At 35.3% G+C, this 25,985-nt stretch overlaps 1 protein-coding gene across 1 annotated transcript in view; it reads left to right on the forward strand.

Moving 5' to 3' along the window:
- Positions 1-25,985, forward strand: part of MALRD1 (MAM and LDL receptor class A domain containing 1) — a gene marked incomplete at both ends in the record, with an annotated part of 684,412 nt that overhangs the window by 506,396 nt on the left and 152,031 nt on the right. Inside the window, one exon of the mRNA XM_081298191.1 lies at positions 22,123-22,324. Within this exon, the coding sequence (XP_081154317.1) occupies positions 22,123-22,324 (202 nt within the window). The remainder of the gene's footprint in view (positions 1-22,122; positions 22,325-25,985) is intronic.

Raw genomic sequence — 25,985 nt, forward strand, 5'->3', positions numbered from 1 at the left:
GTTCTTTCAGCGGGATCATTAGTGCTGTGTCACGAGAAGCAGGCGAACCAGAACTAGAATGCAGCCCAATCCGGGTTCGGTGTGTTCTGAGAGGGGCAGACTGTTCGCCCGGGATTCCCTTCAGCTCAACAGTGCCTAGTGGTTCTGAGCGAACAGTATTTTGACAGTTTACTTCTCCCTATGCTCGCGCAGCTGAAGGGGTTAGAGACTTGATCTCTCCGCGTCCGCTGCCATGTTGGATCACTTAGATTTTAAATTGTCACTCATCTTATCAGCTGTTCCATTTAACTCGGCAGCTCACTTGCGTGGTGAAGAGTCTGCTCTATGGTGCTCCGTGGGAAGCGGCGGCGGTGGCGGCGGGGTGGCGGCCCAGCTGTGGCCTTCGGGACCCCCGGGGAGGGGGTGCGGGCTGGGGGAGGGGAGGCAGCACCTCATGGCCCGCGCGGGCCGGGTACTGGACACGCAGGAGAGCAGGCGGGGTGGGGGAAAGAAATTGAGATCTAGATTTAGGGACTGAGCGTGGGAGGAGAGACGGCGGGGGAGAAGCAAAGCGGAGAGGCAGAGAGGAGAAGGAGAAGGGGCCGAGGGAGCCGGGCAGCTCGGGGGCTGCAGCCTTACTGCTCGCGCTGAAGTCGTGATGGACTCACTCCACCTTGGCTGGAGTCGTGGCAGATTCACTCCACCTAGGCCCCTTTCTTGACACGGTGCTGAGTCTTTGTCGACAGATCTCCTTTAATGATCTTTACTTCATCTTTTAAGATGCGGCAACATACGCTGCGGGCGCGGCGGCGCGGAGCACGGAGCGGCTTACTCACTTCCCGCCGCCATCTTCCTTCTCCTATACCACAATTTTTCATATCACTTTTTGTATATAAGTTATGTTGACACCCAATTCAAGTCTTTGAAGTAGAAGGATCCATAATGAAAGCAAAGAGTTCATAGAAAGTAGGAATTCTTTAATACCTTTTGATAGTAAATGAATAGTATTCAGAATAATAAAATGTTTATATAGGTATCAGTATCCTTTGATTCAAAATACCAGGAAATTATAGAACAGTGCCAGTTTCTGCTTCCTTAATAATTGCGTATTTTCTAGTTCTGTCAATATTGTAGAACTTACACAGGACAATTTCTGTCTTTTACCAACCTACCTAAATATGGAAATAAAAGTAGTCTTTGAAAGGCTAGTGGTCAATTTTTGGTCCACATTGCCAAAAGAGCCCTAAGTGAAATCAAATGTAGTCGCAGTAGCTCAGTTTCCTAGCTTCTGTCTTATGTCCATATTTAATGCAATCCCTTGTAAGTTAGTTAATGTCGATGAAAAGAGGCGAAATTTGGCACAGGATAGGAGAATTTCTCTAAGAATGACTAATACCCTTTTATTATTCCAAACTCATTTTTAAGGAAATAAAAAGGAAGCAGATAGGTAACTTTTACAATTTATATTTTTCATAACATTTTTTATAATTAATGGGAATTTCTAATTGCTCGGGGGAAAAATGAATGACTTCCTCAAATGTCTCTCTTTGATAACACATGAATTAATAATATCTAAATGGGATTCTAGAAGCCTATTGTTCATACTTCAGAACAGTTAGCCTACCATACTAAAATGGTTTTTATCTTAGAGTTGAATTTTTAGACCTAAGTGATTTCTAGTAAAACCTATAAGATGTGGCATTAGCACATAAATGTTTCAGTTCAGGAAACCATTGGTACTATTATTTTTGAAATTGCAAATGTTTTATTTATGTGAACATCATTACTATGAAAACCCATAAGATTCAGTTGCTCATTGACCCTCTGTTGGTCTTCCTCTTGATTCCTCCCTCTAGGTGATTCCTCCCTTTGAGTGATTCCTCCCTCCTCTGTGTTAGTAAATTCTCCTTTACTATCCTGAAGAATCTTTGAACTAAGGCCGGCTGTCAGCCCAATCCAACTGTTGAATTTCTGTGTGTGCAAATTTACTGAACACATAATATTTTTACATACTTAGTGGATACAGGATAATGTTTTTTTATATATGTGTAATGGTCAGATTTGGTTAATTAGCATATCTATCACCTCAAACATTTATCATTTCTTGTGTTGCAAACATTCAAAATCCATTCTTCTAGCTATTTTAAAATATATAATGTTAATTATCAGTACCCTAGTCTGCTTTAAACATGATAACTTCTTTTCCCCTACTTAATTGTGATTTTTACCTGCTAACCAACTTCTCTCTACCCCCTACTGCCCGCTATCTTTGGTAACCACTATTTTACTGTCTACTTCTATGACATCAGCTTTTCTAGCTTCTACATATGAGTGAGAATGTACAGTAATTGTCTTTCTGTACCTGGCTTATTTCATCTAATGTCATCTGGTTGGTTTCATCCCTGTTGCCTCAGATGACAGGATTTTATCAGGAAGCCACTATGATGGTCCAGTATTTAGGAGTTTTGTTTTAAGATAATATTTAGGGAGATAGACAATAAAAGTTGAGAAGAAACCTGAGAATAATAACAGATATAATAATAGCAGGTGTTTCCTATATGCCACATACCATTTGAAGTTCTTTGCATGTATTAATGGAGTAAAGCTCATGCCATCCAATGAATCCAGTACTGACATTGTCTATAGTTTAACAGATGATGACCATGAGATCAAGAAAGTTTCGGGACCCTGACCAAGGTCAGAGAACTAAGAGGTGGCAGGCCTGGGATCCCTCAGATCTGATGTTTCTGGTCTCTGCTTATCAAAAATGTCTTCCAGTCTCTCAAGTGCCCAGTGCTATTTTATGGCATAATGTTTACATTTTTATTTTACAAAATCATTTTATAAAATTTTTCTACCAATGATTGTTGAAATGTACTTCTTAAAAAGAAGCTTTGCATATTTCACATTCTGCATATTTTAGTTTTCAGTATAAATTTTGTTTGAATCCTTAATTTTACAAAACACCAAATAAGTGGCACACCGGAGACTTAAATAGATGTTCGTACGTATGTGCAGCCTGTGTGAAGTGGTAAGGGGGATGCTATAAGTACTTGTGCCACCTAGAGTTTCCTGTGAGGAATCCCATTTAATTCTTTTGTTCTGCTGCTTTTGATGATTATCTTTGGAAAGAGCAGCTCAAGGATTAAAGCCACCAAGAGTGCATCCTCTTTTTTATTATTATTTTTTAGTTGTTGATGAAACTTTATTTTTGTCTATTTATATGTAGTGCTGAGAATCAAACCCAGTGGCTCACACATGCCAGGCAAGCCAGAGTGCATCTTTGTCATACTAAGGTCTTCCCTGGAAGACTTGGAATCATCTAGAGTTTGTTATTGAATCTACAGTTATCTGTTAGAATTATTGGAATTTCAGGGTTCCTTCCCCTACAACTTCAACTTTAGGTAAAGTTAAGAGTTAAGAGGAAATTCTTTTCCCAGACCATTGAACTTCAGGGTAACAAATTTGCAGAGAAGGAAAAGAGTCTCCTCCTAACACAGCCTTTATCTTTTTTTAGAGAGAGAGAGAATGTTTTTTAATATTTATTTTTTAGTTTTCGGTGGACACAACATATTTATTTTTTATTTTTATGTGGTGCTGAAAATCGAACCCAGCACCCCTTGCATGCCAGGTGAGCACGCTACAGCTTGAGCCACATCCCCAGCCCCACAGCCTTTATCTTAAATGCAGAGTGATCAATGGCTCTCTGGAGTATGGTGCAGAGACACCTAGCATGAGAAATAGGCAGTTCAAAGCAGTTCAAGTTAAGAGACAAAGAACTTCAGCTGTGCTGGTGACTTATGCCTTTAGTCCTGGTGACTCCTGTGGTTGAGGCAAGAGGATTGCAAATTTGAGGTCAGCCTCAGCAACTTAGTGACATCCTATCTCAAAAAAAAAATTCAATTAAAAAAATAAAAGAGACTGGGAATGCAGCTCAATATTAAACTGCCCCTGGGTTCAAACACAGTAACAAAAAGAAAAAAAAAGAAAGAAAGAGAGAGAGAGAAAAAGGCCTTCCCGTGCACCATTCAGCAACTGTCTTCACCAGCAATAAATAAAAAGATGACAATACTATGAATAATTAAATAATGAACCAATGATATATGGCACATAAAGAGTTTTCCTGATAATGGAGGAAATGCATTTGAGATTTATGTTCCCTTAATCGGGGCACTAAGTTGTCATTTAGTGCAGTGAAGTCATAATTTCTAAAATGAGTAGCTCAGAAGACTTTGGTTACTCCCCATAGCACATTACACATATACAAAAGACCTGGCCCATTTCACAGTTTTCACATGTGAAAAGCAATTTTTTTCCAGGCAGGTGCTGAGTAGAGAAATGGGGAAAAACGAGAAATAGGAAACAATTTTAAGTTTGAAAAGGGAAAATGTGCCAAGTTGAATATAGATTTATGTTTATAAAAAATGTATATTCAAAAAGTAAATAGACACTAGATTGTCTAATGTGGGCTTAAGAACCACCTACAGATTGGGATTTTTGTGTTATTACTTTATTTATTATAAAAATTCTTGATAGGTGCTATATATATTCTCTCTAGAATTTTTTGGGGGGGACATTTTGACTGGTTTTCCAGATAAACCTCTTCTCTTTCAATCCAGCTTATGTTGAATTTGATAGCCATTGTTTTCACAAGTTGTATTAGGCTGGCAATTAAGGACAGCTTTGGGGAATAATATTAGAGAGTGCTTAAGAGAGGGAACAATAGTGTTGTGAATATCCCCAGGTGTAAAAATTAGGGAGACAGATGTAATAGTTTCTGAGCATACAGAGTAAATTTATGTCCTCTAAATACACTTGCAGGAAACCTAGATAATATTCTACATCAGAGCACTTCTTACTATTTCAAGTAGAAAATGAAAAGTAATATACTAGGGCAAGAGATCTCAATCTGTCATGTCCACTGGAACATTGCAGCCATTTATACAGGGTGACACAAGTTATATTATAAAGCAATAGTTAAAATGAGCCAAGATATATTTTAATGATTTGATCCAATTTTAAAAACAGATTTAAGATTCTCCCTATATATTATTAGAGTCCTGTGTATTAACCTGGTATGTTTCATTGCACATATGAGAAAGTCTGTTGTTGTTTTTTTTTTTTTCCTGGTGTACCAGGGACACTATCCTTAGTGATATCCTCTGATAGGATACACCTACAAGTGTGTGTCAAGCACATGAACATCCTCTATCACCTGTAATGGACTATCAGTTTAGCAAAGGTAGGTGTGTAGATTTTGACAGCAAAGAGGTACTTTGGCAGCAGAGATAGAGAAAACTATGCTGAAATGTGCTGTGTATCTTCCCTTGTGGATAAGAAAAAAATAAGCCTTAGAATGGCAAAAGAAACAGTGCTGTAAGTTGCTCTTAAATTATAAATTAGGCTGGATGGGAAGGCACCACACAAAAAGCAAAGGTTGAAAAGAGAAGGAGCTCATCTAACTTGACCTTCAAACTAGACTTGCCCTTCACAGTGTAATGAAAGTAGCAAGAAAAAAGTGACCTCCAGTTGAAGAGTTATGCTACTAAAAATTAAAATCAAGTCACAGTTTTAAGACAGAGACATGGGAATTTGCAAAGAAAGGCATTTCTTACACCTGACTATAAAAGGACTAGGTGCAAAGTGACCTTGAGAAAGAACCAAAATCAGCTTTGCTTAGAAGTCTGGGTCCCAAGCTGAATAGGACTTCTTCAAAAAAACCATTTAACATATTCAAAGTTAAAGCAAGTTTTTTTTAAACATCTTTATCTGGTGAAATCTATCAATCTGATATTCCTTATAGATTTAGACTTTAATGTCTTGTTTAGGAAGCCCTTTCCTGCCATAGAATAACAAAATAGTCTTATTTGTTTTAGTTATTACAGAATTCTGATTTCTAGTTTTAACTGATTAGTCATTTATAATATTTTTATAGGAATAATGACAATTCAATTGTTCCCAAATCATTGATTCCACCGTTTGTCCTCCCAATCAGTATGACATGTCTCCATTATCATGTTAAATTCATGTATGCATATGTCAATATTTTTATATGTATGAAAGAATGATTGATAGAAACACTCATTTGCATAATTTATCTAGTTAGGAGAAAGGTCTTTAAATTCCTCCACATAATCTTCCAAGTCTTTATTTGTCTTTTTGTTTTTATCATTCTCAGCTTTTCATATGTCAAAACTGTATTGTTGAATACTTGAAGATTCATGACAGTTATGCCTGATTAGGGAATTATAACTTCTGGCAATATTCAGTATCCTTCTTTATACTTTGTCTGGAAGTTCTATTTTGTCTGTTAATACAGTCATTTCTGTATTTTCCTTCACTTCTTAACCACCCTGTATTTGTAACATGATAGTTGGCTTTAGTTATATCAATTATAGACAGTGTATCACTGGGTTTCTTGATATAACCTGATCTTCTGGTTTTTCAATAAATCAATTCAGCCCTCTCCTAAATGTTCGGTTACTGTTTCATTATCATATAGACCTAGTGTTGTGTGTTTTGTGGGTGTCTTTTGTTTCACCTTTTTCACCCTTTCCCTCCTATACATATATATTTTTTGATTGATTACATTTCCTTTGCTCTTATTTATTTGCAATGTTTATAAAATTTGATTTTTTTCTCTTTTTTAAAGCAGATGCATTTTTATTATCAATTTAAATATTTATTCATTGTCATTGAAAATTATTTGCATGCTTACTTCTTACCATTTCATCTCCCAAATACAAGAAGACTTTTGGCAAAATTTTACAGGTCTACCTATATGGCATTAAAATTGATTGGAATATTAGATCTTAGTTATAAATAATTCATCTACTTTCTTGGCTATCATGTTTCATAAAAATGCTTCAGACCTCACAGTTTATTAACATTAAATCAAAATGTACATTTTTATATTTTATAGTTATATTTTCTTTTTTCTTTTTGTGGTGTTGGGGATTGAACCCAGGGCCTTGTGAATGTGAGGCAAGCATTCTACCAATTGAGCTATATCCCCAGCCCCATGTTTTGTTTTATAGTTATATTTTCTCACTAGTCTTTGGTAATTTCTATGCAGTCTACCATATTGGATTATTTTGTTTGATATGTTACTTTGTTAGGATGGCCAGAACAAAGTGCCACAGAATGGGTGGCTTAAGCAATAGAAATTTATTTTCTCACAGTATTGAAAGCTAAAAGTCCAAGATCAAGGTATGAACATACTTGATTTCTCCCGAGGCCTCCCTTCTAAACTTGTAAATGGTGGCCTTCTCACCATGCCCTCACATGTTCTTTATGGAAGCACAACCCTAGTGTTCCTCCTGGATCCATATATCCTGTTCTAATGATACCACCATTCAGATTTCAATCTAAGAGTTCATAAACTTCTCTGGAAATTTCATGGACTCTCCTCATTTTTCACCTCAGTTGAACTTCACTTTATTCAGTTTTTCCAGTTCACTTTTTGTATTTTATCCATATCATTTATGCTCTTTAATTTACTTCTTGGGTGAATCTGAAAATCATATTGTTAATTTTCAAGAACACTGAATGCTTCTCTTTCATATCTGCCTGTCAAATATGACTGACACCCAAATCTTTTGGAGGGATTAATTACATCATTTCTTTCTTTATTTTCCCATTGATTTTATTAGCAATCTTCCGTATGATATTCTGCATTTTGTTTAACTTAGTGTCTCCTTTTATAGTTTTCCTCAACTGTCTGATTTCTCACTATTGCTTTTTTTTATTGTTGGTCGTTCAAAACATTACATAATTCTTAATATATGATATTTCATAGTTTGATTCAAGTAGGTTATGAACTCCCATTTTTACCCCGTATACAGATTGCTGTGTCACATCAGTTACACTTCCATTGATTTACATATTGCCATTCTAGTGTCTGATGTATTCTGCTGTCTATCCTATTCTCTACTATCCCCCTTCCCCTCCCCTCCCCTCCCCTCCCCAGGAATGATTAACTATTGCTTTTTTAATTCCATATGTTGATGAGACTAAGTTAAATAATGTTACATATGAATTTAAGTTCCTCAGACCCTGTAAGAAATTTCATTTTCTGGCTTTATGTCACACTGGTGTCAAGGAGGAGCGTAATTTTGGTAGACTTGTGTTTATGATTGCCAGTAACTTGCCTATTTGTTTAGGGGGGTTTAAGTTTTTTGTGGCAATCACTAGGAACAATACCTCACTTCCCTGGTCCCAAGGCCCACTCTTGGAAACTCCTGTGTTGGATCTGCACTTCAGCAATATTTATCCACCCTCTGTGTTCTGGGTACAGACTCTAAAATCAGCAATTCCTAACACAGAATACTGACCTGGCTTCTTTGGGAGTTTTTTGATTAATTACTATATGGTAACATAAGCACAGTTCTTTTCTTATGGTTCCCATTTCTTTCAGTTATTCCAGAATTTTGCAGGGAAAGTTCACCTGTTGTTGTTGGTAGTATTACTTATAGGTGTTTGCAAATACTTTGGTTCTGTTTTTGTATATTTATCAAACAGTTTCCACTTGGCTTAAAACTTCCAAAAAGTTTAGATGTTTTTGCATGTTGGTAGCTGTGCTGCTGGTTTTCCAGGGCTTCTGGGGTTTTATGTCAGTATTTTTTCCTGTCCTTGAAGTAGAACATTCCTGGGGAGTATAGGTAAGCCTCTGTTTTGGGTTAGGCATCAGAACCAGAAACCATTTTCCAAATATTTACAACTTTTGCAGTACATTCTGAAAGTGAAGAAAATTCACCCAAAGGTCCATTTTCATTTCTACTTGATGTGTTGTACTTTCAATTTTCCTTTACTTGGAGGAGAGGTTTTTGAAGGCATTTTGAAGATGGTCTGAACAATGATATTCCCAACTAGGAGAAATATATGAGTATTAGCCTAGCACTGAATGCTGAGTAGGTTGTTCTGCTATGAAAAGGCATGTTGTCTGTGCATTATTGTAATTTCTTCTAAATAAATTGTCTCTGTCCAGGTATGTGGGGTTGATATTGTAGAGCCACCTCAGTTTCTCCATGCATAGTAGCTATGCTTTTTCTCAGATCTTCCTCCTCTGATACATCTAGTGATGCTTATTATAAACCAGATGATGTGTAGGAGAGATTACCCAACTGAAACACAAGAAACCTTTGTCATAGGCCCACTGTTTTAAGTCCCAAAGATTGAACACTCAGAAAATTTCTAAAACTCTCTAATTCTCATTTCTTTTGTTTACAAGAACAGCAGAAATATTTTTTAAGGAAAAAAAGCCAAAAGCCTAAATTGCATCCTGTAATTATTTTTGAAACTTATAAAAGAGTGTTAGCTCCTCAAAATGAAATCACCTAGTTACCACTCTGAATAAGAGGCTCACCCCACTAAATGAACCCTTTTACACAATAGGTAATTTATGTTCAGCAATAATAATCACATGCATACTTTTTAAAAAGCAAATATATTTATTGTTGATATTAACTTTATATACATCATTCTACAATAAGCCCAATAATAGCCCTCTTCAACAGATATTAATATTTCTTTCATTTAATAAAGAAGGAAATAGAAGTGTAAAAAGATGAACACTTTGGCCTAACAATTCAATTAGCAATAGAATCTGTGTCTTAGCACCTAAGCTGTTCAGCCTTCTTATTGCTAAGTACATTAAACACTGTTAGAAAGTTATATGCTTTTTATTTTGTTTTGTTTTGTTTTGCTTTAATTTTGGTGCTGCTAGGATCAAACCCAGCACCTTGCACATGCTAGCAAGTGACCTGTCATTGAGCAATAGCTCCAGCCCTGCTTTTTAAAATATAATAGAGATTACCAAAAATTCCTTCCTATGCCACAAACACTTAACACTTAATTTGCTTCATCCTTTATAGTTTGGACAATAGCTTCATGTTCATGTGAACTCATCTAATTTTCTTTAAAGTGTTAGAAAACAAAGTGGATTCTCTGTTTCCCATTTCTTATGAGAGTGGCAAAAAAAAAAAAAAAGAACAAGAGGGATCTATTCCTTTTGTGATTGTACCCACTCATAGAGGATTCCATTCTCATGCTGATTATTCTAAACTTTGTATTTATAATCACTCATTCCCCTATTTACCTACAATGAATTCCTTATAATCTAACATAGCTTACATACAGCTAGCTCAGTGATATCCAAAACACAGAAAAGGAAGTCATGGTGGTATTTTATTGGAACAAGTCATTATTGGTAAACATAGTAATAAGAGCAACACAAGCTCTCACAGCAGGGCCTGAATAATCCTGATGTTTGTAAGTAGATACATTTCTTTTTCAAATAAAATGATGAATTTTCTCAGGTAGAAAATACTCACTGAGAAACATGAGATTCTATTTCACTTCCTTCATTGACAATGAGTGACAGCCAGTCATTTACTCCCTCGGGTTCCCTAGGAAGCTTTACACTAGAGGTTCTCCAAGATCCTCCCCAGCCCTAAAGTCCTTTATTCAATCCATAATTTTCCAATTTCATTCTTTAGCTAATGCTTATAAAGCACCTATAATGTTCCTAGCCATGGTCTAGGTATTTGGGCCATGTAAATAAATAAAACACACAAAACTCCCTACCTTCTCTGCAACTAGGTTATTGTGGAGCTCATAAATATAATACATAGGTCAGGGAGTGCATTTAAAGACTATGGAACATGGTAAAGCAGAGTAAAATAACTGGGAAATGCAGATACAAGTTCATTTTAAAACCATGGTCAGAGAGGGCCTCAACATGAGTGTGAAACTTGGAGCAAACACTTGAAGGAGTCCTGGAAGTGAGCCATGCAAATATGGAGTTGAACACTGGAGAATATTTCTGGAAAAAGAAAACAGTGCAAAGCCGTTGCTGGGGAGTCTTCCTAGGGTTCATAAGGATGGGCAAAGGAGGTAGGGAGAATTAAGTAGACACAGAGGAGTAAAAGATGGAGTCAGAACTTGAAGAAGCTTTTTAAAAAACTTATATGACTCTTTCTTAGTAGGTGCTTTCCATTCTTTTCTTTTCTTTTCTTTATTATGTTTTAGTTGAAGTAGGACACAATACCTTTATTTTATTTATTTGCTGAGGATAGAACCCAGGGCCTCTCATGTGCTAGGCAAGCACTTTACCACTGAGCCGTAGCCCCAGCTTCTTATTTTCATTTTTAAAGAAAAAAAATTTTATAGCATTGTAATGACATTCTTATGCCCTGTACTTCAGGGACCCAGGTCTATAAAAGCCATGACTGAGTTCTAATTGCCTCCTTTGATAGTTTCATGTGCCTGGCACTTTGATAATTCTTGCCTGTGAGCTTGTAACATTGCTTGGTCTTAAAAGAGTTAGAGAATGTAGTTGACATTAGCAAGATTAGAGATGGTATGCCATCTGACTTTTGAAATGTTCAAAATCCGAGATACAAAGTATGAGAGAGAGACAGAAAAGAGAGAGAGAGAAGAGGAGGAAGAGGAGGAGGAGGAGGAGGAGCAGGAGGAGGAGGAATCAGTGGTTAATGTGTTTAGAGGACCAAATGCTTATTTTAAGAATTGCTTTAATTAACGTTGAAATGGATGAGGCATTTTTGTTTTTCCAACTAAGTAGGCAATTGATTGAATGAAAGCAAAAAAAAAAAAAATTCAATACCAGTTCTCTTATTTTCATACTGTGTAGGTTTAAAATGAATTTTTAAAAATTAATAGACTTTAATTTGTAAACAGTTTAGGTCTCCAGAAAAAAATGAGTACAAAGAATAAATGTTTCACATAAAAGATACCCCCTCATATTCCCTACCTCAGACCTACCCAGTCTCTACTATTATCTTTCTTTATTGTGGTATATTGGTTATAATTAAACAGCTGATATTTTATGATATTGATGCATTATTATTAAGTAAAATCTGTAGTTTACAAGAGTTTACTCTGTATTGTGCATCACGTATGTTTTGAGAAAAGTATGATTTTATATACAATATCATGCAGAATGATTTCCGTGTCCCCAAAATACCCTTTATTTCACCTACCTATCCATCCCTCCCTATCCCAAAACCCTGGGAACCACTGATCTTTCTTTTTTTTTTTTAATGGTACCAAGTATTTTCCTTTCCTGAAGTCTTCTCAGACTGACTTGCTTCACTTAGAAATATGCATTTAAGCTCCCATATCTTTCTGTGGCTCGATAGCTTATTTCTTTTGTATCACTGAAAAAGAATTCCACGGATCTTCCAACATTTGTTTGGTTTCCTGTTTCAAGACATCTTGACTATTCATAAGTTTGGACAATTGTAAGTAAAGCTGTTATAAACATCTTTGTGCAGGATTTATGTGGCCAGAAGTTTTTAACTCAGATAAATTTCAAGTAACACAATGACTAGATTCAGTTTTATTAATTTTGTAAGCAACAGCTTAACTACCTTCAAAGTTCACTGTATTATCTTCGCATTCCCACTAGCCATGAAGGAGTGGTCCTACTGCTCCACATCTTAGGAAGCATTTTGTACAAAAGGCTTTCCTAATATATGCTTAGTGGTATCTTATTTTTTAAAATAGTTTGTAATTCCCTGATGACATGTGATGGTGAACACTTTATCCTGTATCTTTTGCCATCTCAATACATTCTTTGGTGAGGTGTCTACTTAGATCTTTTGTCCATTTCTCTAAATTGGGATTTGTATTCTTTATTTTTGAGTTTTACAAGTTCTTTCTATATTTTGTACTACTTGTTTAAGAGATATGAGCTATAAATTTTTTTCACCAGTTTTTGGCTTGTCTTTTCATTGTCTGGTGTCTTTTAGGCAACAGAAGTTTTTAATTTAATGAAATCAAATGTACTAATGTTTCATTCATGGTACTGTGTCCAAAAAGTCATCACAAAACCCAAGGTCACCTAGGTTATTTTCTGTTATGTTCTATATGTTTTATACTTTGCATTGATACTCACATCTATAAACAATTTTGAGTTAATGTTGATGTAACATAGATGATCTGTGTCCAGATTTTTTTTTTTTGAGAGAGAGAGAGAGAGAGAGAGAGAGAGTTAGTTTAATATTTATTTTTCAGTTATCGGCAGACACAACATCTTTGTTGGTATGTGGTGCTGAGGATCGAACCCAGCACCCCGTGCATGCCAGGCGAGCGCGCTACCACTGAAACCACATCCCCACCCCCAGATTTTTTTTTTTCATTTCTTGTTTTTTTTACATTGAGTCTAGTTGTTCCAGGACTCTTTGTTAGAAAAATCACCCCTTCTCTGCTGGATGGCCTCCGTTTCTTTGTGGTAGATCAATTGACTACATTTGTGTGAGTCTGTTTCTGGGATTTCTGTTTCATTGACCAATTTGTTTACCTTCTTACCAATACTATACTGGCTTGATCACTACAGCTTTCTCTGTGCTTTGCAGGAAGCTAATGTCAGTCCTCTGAATTTGTTTTGCCTCTACATGTGTTGAATTTTCTGTTTTTTTTTTTTTGTTTTTCTTTTTTTTTATTTTAAATAAGTATTTACTAAAATATAGAAATGCCAAATAAAGCAACATAACTATGTAGATAAAACTCACCAAAATTGCACCATCATTTAAAAATGACCTGTCAGAAATAAATGCACATACAAATAAAACCAGAGCAGTGTCTGCTATGAAAATGCTAAATTAGAGCACAATTCCTCAATAATAGCCACCAAGAAAGATCTTTTCTGGTAGTTCTCTTCTACTCATTTTTGTCATGCAACTATTTCTTCAATTGCTACTGTCCAGTCTTGGTGAAAGGAAATAACCATAAACACACCTTGCTTGACTCCCCTTACCCCCTAGATTTTTAGGAAAAACATTTTCAAAGCTCTCCTTTCAATGCTAGCTGAAATTGAGTCAGAGAAGGAGAACAGCTCTGTCTTGCTCTCCACAGTATGCAGTAAATACTATTAGAGTTCCTCCCTCATTTAAGTGTAAGGTGTTACTCACTTTTGTGCAAGAGAAAGGAAGGAACACAAATTATAATTCTCCATATTCTTACCCTTTTGTGAGGCTATTCTCATAATTATTACAATTTACCTTATGCACATTTTCATTTAGATCATAAAGTTATATTGCAGCAGTACTTATAAAACTGTTCACATTTGTTTATGTTGTTTTTCTTTATAAACTTTTGAATGAGTTTGTTGTTTGTTGATAGTCTCAAAATAACCTGCTGGGATTGAATTGAATAGATAATGAAGTTGGGAAGAAATTTTATCTTGATCATATTGAGTCTTCCTCATAGAATATTATCTGTCCTTTTATTTATCTTGTTAATCATTTTTAGTATTTATTATATATATCATATTTTATTAGATTTATGCATACACTATCACATGTCATATACTGACATTTTGGTCAATGACACAATGTCAGACTGTGTATATGACAGTGATTCCCTTAAGCATATTACAGCTAATGAACCTGGATACACCCCCAGGCCATTTTACTTTTTATTTTGAGACAGGGTCTCATTAAGTTGCTTAAAGCCTTGCTAAACTGCTAAATCTGGCCTTGAACTTGTGATGCTCCTGATTTAGCCTTCTGAGTTGCTGGGATGACAGGTATGCACCACTGCCCAGCTCATTTATTGCTGGTTTGGATTTGTGTACCTGCACTTTGTGATGTTTTCACAACAGCAAAATCACCTGACATGTTTCTCAAAATATTGCCTCCTTCTTAAGCAACATATGACTATATATTACTGTCTTTCTTTTCTTCTTCTTCTTTTGGTGCTAATAAAAATGGCTTTGTTTTAAATTCAAATTCAAATTGTTTCTTGCTTAGACATAAGAAAGTCATTAACTTCTTTCTGTAAGTTAACCTTGTGGGCAGCAACCTTGTTCCAATTGCTTATCTTGCTTAGACATAAGAAAGTCATTAACTTCTTTCTGTAAGTTAACCTTGTGGGCAGCAACCTTGTTCCAATTGCTTATTAGGGTTTTTTTGTTGTTGATTTGGAGGATTTTCTAGATAATCATGTCATCTGAAAAGAAAGTTTAATTTTTTCATGATCAGTACACATTTTCTTCTGCTATTATATCACCAAGGACTCCTAGAAGAGTGTTGAATAGGAATGATGATAGTGAACATCCTTGCTTGTTCTTGATTTTAGCGGGGAGTTGTTCAGTTTTTTACCATTAAGAAAGATGTGATTCTGGATATTAATGGCCACTATGAGGGGCAGGTGGCAAAGATTTTCTCCCATTCTGTAGCAACCATTCTGAAAAACAGTATAAAGAGTCCTCAAAAAACTAGGAATGGAACAACCTTATGATCCAACTATCTCAGACCTCAGTATATATCCAAAAGATTTAAAATTAGCATACTATACTGAGGCAGCCATATCAATATTTATAGCCCTACAATTCACAATAGCCAAACTATAGAGCCAACCTAGGTGTCCTTCAATAGATTAATAGAAACAGAGAATTTGGTATAAGTATACAACAGAGTATTACTCAGCCATAAAGAAGAATGACATTATGACATTTGCCAGAAAAAGGATGGAACTGGAGTACATCTTGCTCAGTAAAATTGGCCAGTCTAAAAAATCAAAAGTCAAACATTTTCTGTGATGTTCAGAAGCTAATGCAAAATGGTGGGGAGGGGGGTAAAAAAATAAAGAAAGATTAGTTGAGTGATCAAAAAGGATTGAAGGGGAGGGAAGAGGGTTAGGATAAGGAAAGAACAGTAAAATGAATTGCACCTAATTTTCCTATGTACACATATAAAAATACCACAGTGAATCTTACCATCACATATACCCTTAGACACTAATTTAAAAAAAAGATAACTATAAGTAAATAGCAGAAAGATTAGTAGAGAGAAGAGAAAAGGAAAGGACGGGGACTGAAATATATATATATAATGGATTATCATGTCATTTTGGAGAATGGACGGGTTTAAAACCATATAACGTTATCTCAGTCCTTTGAGGGCTGCAATAACAAAGTATCTTAAACTGTGTAATTTGTAGACAGCAGTGTATTAACACAATAAAAGCTCTTAACAAACTCAGGCATGCCTCTTTCATATGGGTTCTATCCCACTGACAAAGGCAGATTCCTCAGACCTCTTCACCTCCCCAATGTTTCACCTCTTACTATCATCACTTTAGGGATTGTTTCAACAAGTGAATTTGGGAGAAGGACACAAATATTCATTCTATAGCAAATTCTTTCTTTATCCCTGATAATTTTCCTTTCTCTAAAGTCTACTTTGCCCCAAATTAACATAATTTTTCTAGGTTTTTTTTTTAGTAGGCATTATTATAGTATATCTTTCTCCATCCCAAGACTTCTAATCTGTATTTAACATGGATTTCTTCTAGACAGAATATAGTTAGGTCTTATTTTTAATTCCACTTTGAAAAATATCTTCTATTGCTGAATTTTCATATATATGAATTCATATATATATATAGATAGATAGATAGATATAGATATAGATATAGATATTAGTTGTGGATGGACACAGATCTTTATTTTTATGTGGTGCTGAGGATCGAACCCAGTGCCTCACACATACAAAGTGCACACTCTACCACTGAGCCACAACCCCAGCCTCTGAATTTTCATTTAAAGTGATTGTTGATTTCCCTAAATGCTTTCTCCCTTTGCCTGCCAAAGAGATTTTTTTTTTCCCCTCCTGATCTTCATTGTAAGAATCTAGTAAGACTCCTGAAGGGAAAACTCAGTAATTATGGAGTCTCCCTAAGAATTCACCCCTCGAGTATAACTTTTAAACTTGTCTATGCTGAATCTCTTATAGTTCATCAATTACATTTTGGATGTCTCTACCCTGGTGTAAATGCCTTTGAGGGTATCTGCTCCTGGGTTCCTGTTCAGGTCATGGTGATTCAATGTGTCTGCCTCTTGCTCTCTCCAGGTTTAGAGGCATTGGTTTTCTCTGCAGCCTTAATTCTCTGAGGGATCTAAGAACTGTTGATTTTCAGATTATTCAGGTTTGCTTTTTGTTTTCGTTTTTGTTTTGTTTTTGGTGAAGACTGGACAATTTCCAAGCCCTTTGCATGCTGGACCAAAAACTTTATGTTTGTGCTATACATATTTAATGCATTGTTTAATCTCTCTTTCTCAAATTCCAGAACTATAGAAAGCAATTAACTCAGTCACGTATATGAAATGAGGTCCATATAACAAAGTATGTGAATGGGCTAAATTTCATTAATATGGGAAGCATTATTATTATTTCCACACCTTTTCCTTTTATTTTAAAAACATGATCTCTTACTTTTAAAGAAATGTCCCTTTTCTATTACTTTTGATGTCTTCTTTCTTCTTGTATAAAATTTGAGTATTTTGAAATTAAACCATGTGAAACTATGAACTTTTAAGAATGAAGCAGTTGTTCAGTTCATGGCTTTGCCCTGTCAGTGGTGATTAAAGAGCACAGCCCTAGCAGAAGAGCTGAGAACAGCTGGGGGCCGAGAAAAGTCATATTTTCCTCTCACCGATGCATTTCATACATTAGTTTTAATGAGCTTAATACTTAATGAAATAGATGAAGTGTTTCTTACATCCTGAGGTGTCCACTCAAAGGATCCAAGTTAGTGCCAGTGGCCCACCTTCAATGTCAAAGCCTCCTGGAGTTTCTGAGTAGCTGCAGGAGAGGAACTTCTAATCAATTCCTTTCAAACCTTCACCTAGGCCACCTAAATATATGGATATTGCTGCAGTAGCTGGTCTCTGATATCCCTCCTATTCTGAAATCTAACCATTAATGGTCTCATTTTCTATTACCTCTTCATATCTGTCAAATGCTTTCCTTCAAAGAATATCTCTGAATTAATGCTGAGGAATTTTTCAAAAAAAAAATCTTAAATTTAATTGGAAAATATTACAGAATTTGTAATAGGTGACCTCATTATTTTTTCCTGTTTTGACTTAGTATGTTCTCTTTCAACTTTTCCTAAACCACATTAGAAGCAGTTGTTTCATTTATCATACTTGAATACATACAACTTTATTACAGTATAAAGTTTATTATCATTTAGTATCTTGTATATTCCTTGATTCTCTATTATTTCTAAAATAAGCATAAAAATTGTTACTTGACAATATATAATGTTAACCATTTATATATTATTGTGCCTATGTTCAACAAAATTTAAAATATCCAGTAAGTTCATCCAGCAATTGATTTTTTTAGAAAGCTATTTCAAATAAAAAAACTATTACAGTGACATGAATTGGCTTTACAGTAAAATTTATTTAATCAAATGTGAAATTAGAAACAAATCACATTAGAATCAATTATTTTTCAAGAATATTAGCCATTTTGCTCTTTCAAAGTAACAGATTTTTAAGTTATTAAAAATAAATCTTTTGAGAGTTATCATGGAAAAACTCCTCAGAAAAACAATGAATGTTATTTCTGTTGCAAGACAGAAATATACATTATAACTTTAGCCTTTCATGCACTTCCCATTAGTCATAGTGAATAAATGGCATTATGTGGAGTTCTTTAACAATAGTCCGAGTTTTTCCATTGTCACTATGCCTAAAGAAACACTTACCACAGAATTATTCAATTTCATATATTGGTGAATTATAAATATATGTTACTATTAAAACAACTCATGAACTTCTCAGAATTTTTTGTTGAACTAAGTAATGAGTTAGCGCAGCTGACCAGAATTAATTTGGAATAATGGTGTGGTCAAACAATGGGATTAGAAACGTGGACCATGTTAGAGAGTTTAATGCTCATGACTGGGATAGAGGTCATGATGGAATTTGGAGAAGTAGAGTGAGAACACAATGGAAGAAAACGGATTTGGAAAGAGCATATAAGATAGATTGAAAACTAAAAGGACTAATTGCAGAGAGAAATATAAATTGTAAATATAGTAAAAATAAGCACATTAATATATAAAATGATAGATACTATAATTTAGGGGGAAACAGAAAGCATTGGGGTTATATATTCAAGTAAATTCTTTTTCTAAATTGAGTTTTTTTCAGAAAAAGGCATTTAAAAATGAAAATAATGAAGTCATTCCTTTTCAAATATTTTTGATGTAACCAAGATTTGTGCAGAAAAAAGCCCACTTTAGTTATATTCTATTCAGTGGTCCTGTTATCTGATAATTAAATTGAAAACTTCTTTTAATTTTTAAGAAATGGAAAACAAATGCATGAATTTGAAGACTGAGCTGTGTAATTGAAGGGAAGACCTGGAATAGTCAACAGACCCAAATTCCTTTCATGTTGAATCTTAGCTTATTTCATTAAGTGAAGTATCAATATAAAAAGTGACTTCTGCTTGGCAAATATCTGCTCTCTCGAGATGTTCAATTTGATTACTATAGTGAAATCTTACATTTCAGCTTTCCAAACTTCAGGGAAGTTTTTTGATTTTTACTTAAGTCTTTGAAAATCTGCGTGTGTGTGTGTGTGTGTGTGTGTGTGTGTGTGTGTGTGTTTAAATTTTTTATTCTGTGACAGTTTAATTTCAAAGGAAAGACTCTTAGCATGTCAATGCGTAGCAGAACTTAAAAGTCCAAGAATATTGCCCAGGGGAAATTTATAATTTCAAATGATTTCTTTAGATGTCTTAAGGAGAGAGGATCATATTGCTCCTTCTCCTATTCCCCTGATACAAGGAGCCACCTGTCACCTTGGATGAGATTCATGGATGGGGCTGGGAGATAGAGATCAGCAGCAGGAAGGGATGCATCAGGGAAGAGGCTGCCAGCCTCTGCAATGTGAGCATTTAGGGGATGATGTGGGGGACTGTCATTCTGGGGGGCACATGATGTCAAGGGGAAATCTTGAATGTTATCTCTTTCATTAAGAGAAGTGTCAATATAAAAAGTGATTTTTGCTTGGTAAATAACTGCTCTTTCAAGATGTTCAATTTGATTATTATAGTGTTAAATTCTCATATTTCAGGTTTCCAAACTTTGGGTGAGTTTTTCAATTTTTACTTAGTCTTTGAAAAAATCTTGGTTTATTTTTGTTTTGATTAATTTCCATCAACAATTAGATTTCTCTCTTTATCTTAGACTTTTTATACTGGTAGGCATTGGCAGCATGCTTAATTTATAGCTCTGGAGATGATTCTTGATACTATTTCTAGAATGTCAATTTAATATCATCATATGTAATAGGATGAGTGGTATTATTTTGGATAAAATTTATAAGATAAAATACCTACACACAAATTTTGACACTAAGAAAAAAAGTGGAAAAGTATGATTTGTTTTCAGTAGGTGAGAAGGTTATTAGAAAAAGCAGTATTACAATAGAACAAAATTGATATTCATATGCTTTCTTTTCTCTGGTTCTTTTTTCCCCATGTTAAAGAAAGGTTTTTTTGAATTATTGCTGAAGTACATTACAAGCCATGTATAGGCAACATAATTCAATATTACATATACATTGTATATAGTCTTAGCAACCAACTGAGGAAATAACTAACTGGAATTAGAAATATAGAAATATAGAAATACCTTGGACTAAGGTTCTTGCTGAGTGGTAGAGCCTTTGCCTAGCATGCATGAGGCATGAAGCTATGCCTTTAATCCCTAGCACTGCAAAAAACAGATATAGATATAGATATATAGAGAGATATGTAGATATATCAAGATACATATATATGTGTATATGATGTATGTCTTTATATATGTGTATATATACTCATGCCCATACATACATATATATAATATATATATTAAAAGTTGCGTACACATTACATATATGTATATATAGTTACATACCCATAATGTGTGTATTTTTCAACCTTACTTTTTTCTTTATTGTTTATAGAACTTCTTGAAGAATGCTAAGAAGTAGCATTGATTTTTTTATGTTGTTATTCACTTTATTCTAAATTGCTTTCATTGTTAAAAAAAATCTCTAGAACTTAATGTGGTTGTTAGTTTCAAAGCTAATTCCATTTATATTTCACTTTTTGTTGTTTTTTTTTTTTTTAAGAGAGAGTGGCGGGCGGGGGGGAGAGAGAGAATTTTTAATATTTATTTTTTAGTTCTCGGCGGACACAACATCTTTGTTGGTAAGTGGTGCTGAGGATCGAACCCGGGCCGCACGCATGCCAGGCGAGCGCGCTACCACTTGAGCCACATCCCCAGCCCTATATTTCACTTTTTGTGTATGAGATTTTTTAATCCTTTCATTTTAGTGCTGAATATTGATGTTAGTTACTCCAGGAAGATTTTTTTCTACCTGTCAAATGTTAAATATTTTCTGCATATTACTTTCGTTTCTGAAATGACTTGTATGATCTCATATGTACTTATTTTGAGGGTCCTCTTTTTCTACAGACTAACATAGGCAAAGTTCTTTAGCAATGACACATTTCAGTTTTATATCTCTTCTAACTTTTTAGATGGTATATGGAAATTGGTATGACAAAATCCAAGATAATATAACATACATTGCTCACTATGTAACCCACAATTTCTACAGATAGAAAATACTGGACTCAATATGAAACAAGAACAAAGGAGAGGCAGTTAGTGTAGATAGGGGATCAGTTGGGATCAGGAAGATGGAAGCTGATTTGGGTCTGGGGGGATGGAGGCTGCTTCTGCAGGACTGATTTCAGCTAATACCTCCAGAGCCCTTTTCCTTCCTCCTCCGCCATTGCCAGTGTTGCCTGCTTACTGGAAACTGTACTTCCCAAAATGTTGTTGAGCACCTCCTGGGTGGCCCTTTTCCTGCCTGTTTGAGCACACACAGAGAGGCACCCCTGGAAGGTTTTGTTCGACCTTTTGGCTCATCTTTTGTTGCCTGGTCACATAGGTAAGATAAACGGAGAAGAAGAATATAAGAAAAGAGAAAAATCTTAAATGTATTAAAGGAACAGGAAATTCCCACTTCTTTGGATACCTGAGCTGGGGCCCCTTCTCTGCAGAGAAGTCTATCTCTGTTCTGTCCTTTAAATAACACTTGTTTTCTACGCTTGCCTTGATGTTTCTTTGTTGTTCAATCCTCATATCTGGAGAAATGGAACTCAGCCCTGATGGATTCCATCACCATTGGTATGAAGTGTATTAAGCTTTTCCTCTGACAGAGTTGTCATTCTTTCATTAATCAATCAGCTGGATGCTCCACTACCTTTAATAACCAGTCCTAAAGAGTTGTTGTTTTTCTTATTGTTATTACATTTTTAGGTATATACCATTGAAGAATCAGGACTAAACATCCTTGTATGGTCAGCGATTGGAAATAAAAGAACTGGATGGATGTACGGACATGTACCTCTCTCTACTAACAGTCCCTTCAAAGTGGCATTTGAAGCTGATTTGGGTGGAAATGATAACATCTTCATTGCCCTTGATGACATCTCCTTCACCCCAGAGTGTGTGATTGGAGGTAAGTGAGTCCTTCAGAAAATAGAATTATTTGTCAATTAAGAGGAATTTATTTCCAAGTTACCTACTCATACAATGAAGAAGAAGATGCAGGAAGAGTTGAAGACTTTGGTCCAATGAACTGTACCATAAAATTTCCATGTCCTCTAGGCAACAAAATAACTTTGTACTAAAGTTTTGTGGAAACCCTGAAATGTATTTCCACTAATATAGCTTTACTGTCTACTTCAGGTTCCCAAGTTCACCATCACTGACCAACACAAAGGCCCCTCAGGTTCTTTATTATCTTCTAGACTGCCTTCTCCATCCATATTGGCCTTTCCTCTGTCATGGGCCATTTCCTTCTTGCTGTTTCTACAACACAATCTAGAATACTCATTGTATTAGAAAAAATTCCAGTCATGAACACCTTTTCTGAGAAATCAACCCTCTGAAACCTGAATTTCTGCCACTTATGGCACATCCACTTAAGTGGGGAAGTTTGACCTCTTATAAAGACTTCAATTTAAAACTGTTGAATAGTAGAGAGATTGTCATTCTAGTTATTCATTACTTATTTTTGAATTGTGTACTTATATCCTTATTCAAAGTTTTTTTTTTTTCCTTTATGGTCAGACATCTGAGTTCTTCACCTTCCCAGGGTGTTCCTTAGGCTTTCTTAAATCCTGGGCAATCTCGACTTCCACGTGACACAATCTGTATAAAACACTCCCCTCTTCAGTTCTAATCACCTTCATCAGTGTTTTCCTCAGCAGGCCATTCTCATGGGAACATTCTCAATCTGATCATTCTCGACCTACTTGAGAATGGAATTGAGGTGTTCATCATTAGAGCTATGAACGAATGGAAGGAGATGTACATACAGCTTACATATTTCACACTACTTCTGTCTTCCTTAAGAGCAAAAGGAACTTGTCTTTTAATCTCCTTTCTCTCCCTGGCTCTTCTTCATCCTGCTGATATTCTTGTACTCTTTGCATAGAAAATGGAGCCATTTTTGTAATTAACTCTTCCTTTTATTCTTTGTATTTCTAAATGTGAATTTTTCCCCCACCATTCATCTCAGGAAACAACCCTTTACTACCCAACAGCAAATGTCTATTTTTGGACATTTCTTTTCCCAGCTAATCCCAGCCATTATATCATCAAGATCTTCTCTGGCTTTCTTCAATACATATGTGTAAGACAAGAGCTAAAAATAAGTGGAAGGAGATGTACACACAGTTTACATATCTCCCACTAATTCTGAGCTCCTTAAGAGTGAAAGGACCTTGTCTTATTTTGTCTCTAGAACTAGGAAATTTGTCCTGAAAAGTTGCTGTTATTCAAACAATCACACTTGATTATGTGAACAGCAACACTAACATCAACCTCAGTATAAATTGGTCTTTCCCCCATATATTAAACAATAGAATTTACTGTAAAGATGATTAAAAAAACACCACCACCACCAAGACCTTAGGTGTGAAATTATAAATGCCTTCTCTTTGTCACTTTATAACATAGATGTGCCTCTTCTCAGCCTCCTACTCTCATTCTAAATTGAGCATCTCAGGGCAGAGTTTATATAGCAAGGTTGCATTGTTGATTCAGCCAACTGTTTTTAGAAAATCTTAAATCACACCAGTGGTTCTCAAAATGGGGTACAGAGACCCCTATAATGATGTTCCAGAGAGTATGAAATATCACTGAATAAATCTGATACAACTTCACTGGGTTTACTTGAAGAGTTGGGGAGAACACATAATGTGTTAAATGACATGTGAAGTACGCTCACATGCACTACAGACTGGAACACCAAAGGTAGAGGAAACAACTTGAGAGAAATGTTGGTGCTATAGCAGGAGCATGAATATCCTCATCCCTACTTTGTGATAGTATCATGGAAAATTCTGAGAAGTGGTAAATAGATACTTCATACTTTGAAAAATCATGTCATAAAATAGGCAATATTAACAACATCTGGGTGAATATGAAACGCATAACCAACAGAAGACATAAACAATACAAGCACATATTACTAAATGTAGAAAAATGGTAAAGAAAATATGAAGCCTATTTTAATAAGTCATCTGTCAAAAAAAATACCAGTCTATGAAGCCTGAAAGAACATATAAAATATAATAATATATGTCCCTGACAAATGGAAATGTGAATGGTGTTTATTTTCTTCTTGGTGTTTTTCTTAATTTAATTTTATTTTTAAATGTTTAATTGGGAAAAATAATATTATTACTTTATAAAATGAAGCTGTAAGGTCATAGTAAGTATAATTAAGAGCTACATGTTTTGAGCAATCATTTTTTTTTAAAGAGAGAGGAGAGAGAGGGAGAGAGAGAGAAAGAGAGAATATTTTTTAATATTTATTTTTCAGTTTTCAGTGGACAAAACATCTTTATCTTATTTTATGTGGTGCTGAGGATGGAACCCAGCACCCTGCACAGGCCAGGCGAGCGAGTTACTGCTTGAACCACATCCCCTGCCCAGCAATCATTTTTTTACATATTTTTATTTATTTTTTGTGTTTCTGGGTATCTAATCCAGAGTATATTAGGTGATATGGTTTAGTTTTTTTATTAGATGTCCTCCAAGAGCTCATAATGAGACACTGTAAGAACATTCAGCAGTGAAATAATTGGGTTATGAGAGCCTTAGCTCAATCAGAAAATTAATCCCCTCATGGGGATTAACTGAGTGGTAACTTGAAGGCAGGTGGGATGTGGCTAGAGGAGGTGGGGGCATGGCCTTTGGGGTATATATTTTGTATCTGTCTAGGGTAGTCTCTCTCTGCTTCCTGGCAATATCCTGAGCTGCTTGCTTCCTTTCACCACAATCTTCTGCCAAAATGTTCAGAGTCACATGAACCTGGAGGAATGGGGCCTGCTATCTATTGACTGAGACCTCTAAAATAGTCCCCAAATAAACTTTTCCTCTTCTAATTGTGCTTGTCAGGTCTTTTGGTCATAACAGTGAAAAAGCTAACTACAACATTAGGAAAACACTCTACCTCTGAGCTACATCCCTAGACCAAAATCATTGTCTTAATCATTCCCTAAATGAAATTATGAGAATTAATATGGGAAGCCAATGCATGATGGGTTTATTTTGAATTCTATATTTTCTAATAGTTATTCCAACTAATAATTACCCATCTTTCTGAAGCTGTGAGAAGTGTGAAAATGGATTACACTTAAGCTCTTTTTTACTTGTTAGGGTTCACAGCATGCGAATCAAACCTTATAGACGATTCATCCTTCTAGTAGTTCAGGCATCTGATTGTTCTCTCACTGAGCTCGGATAAAATTCCTTATACTATGTAAGCATGAGACCTCTAGCACTAGTTTTACCTTGCCAGAAGGCAGCCAACAAACTCATTCAGAACTTTTGCAGACTTCAAGAAAGCAGAAATAAGGCTGTTATATATGCCTCAGAAACATTGGTTAAACTGACCTTGTCTGTGTTAGTACAAAGTAAAGAAAAAGTCATGTTCTAGTAATTCTAGATAAATGAAGCATTATTTTTGCATAAAATTTAAAATCGATAAAATTTTAGCAAACTCTCCAAAATTTTTATTTTATGAATTGAAAATGCCCAGAATGGGAAACAGTTTTCCATTGAAATATAGGTGTAAAAAATTCTAACGTTCTGGTAATACAGGACCT

Source organism: Spermophilus citellus (assembly GCF_964194105.1).
Source record: "Spermophilus citellus genome assembly, chromosome: 6".
Taxonomy (NCBI): domain Eukaryota; kingdom Metazoa; phylum Chordata; class Mammalia; order Rodentia; family Sciuridae; genus Spermophilus; species Spermophilus citellus.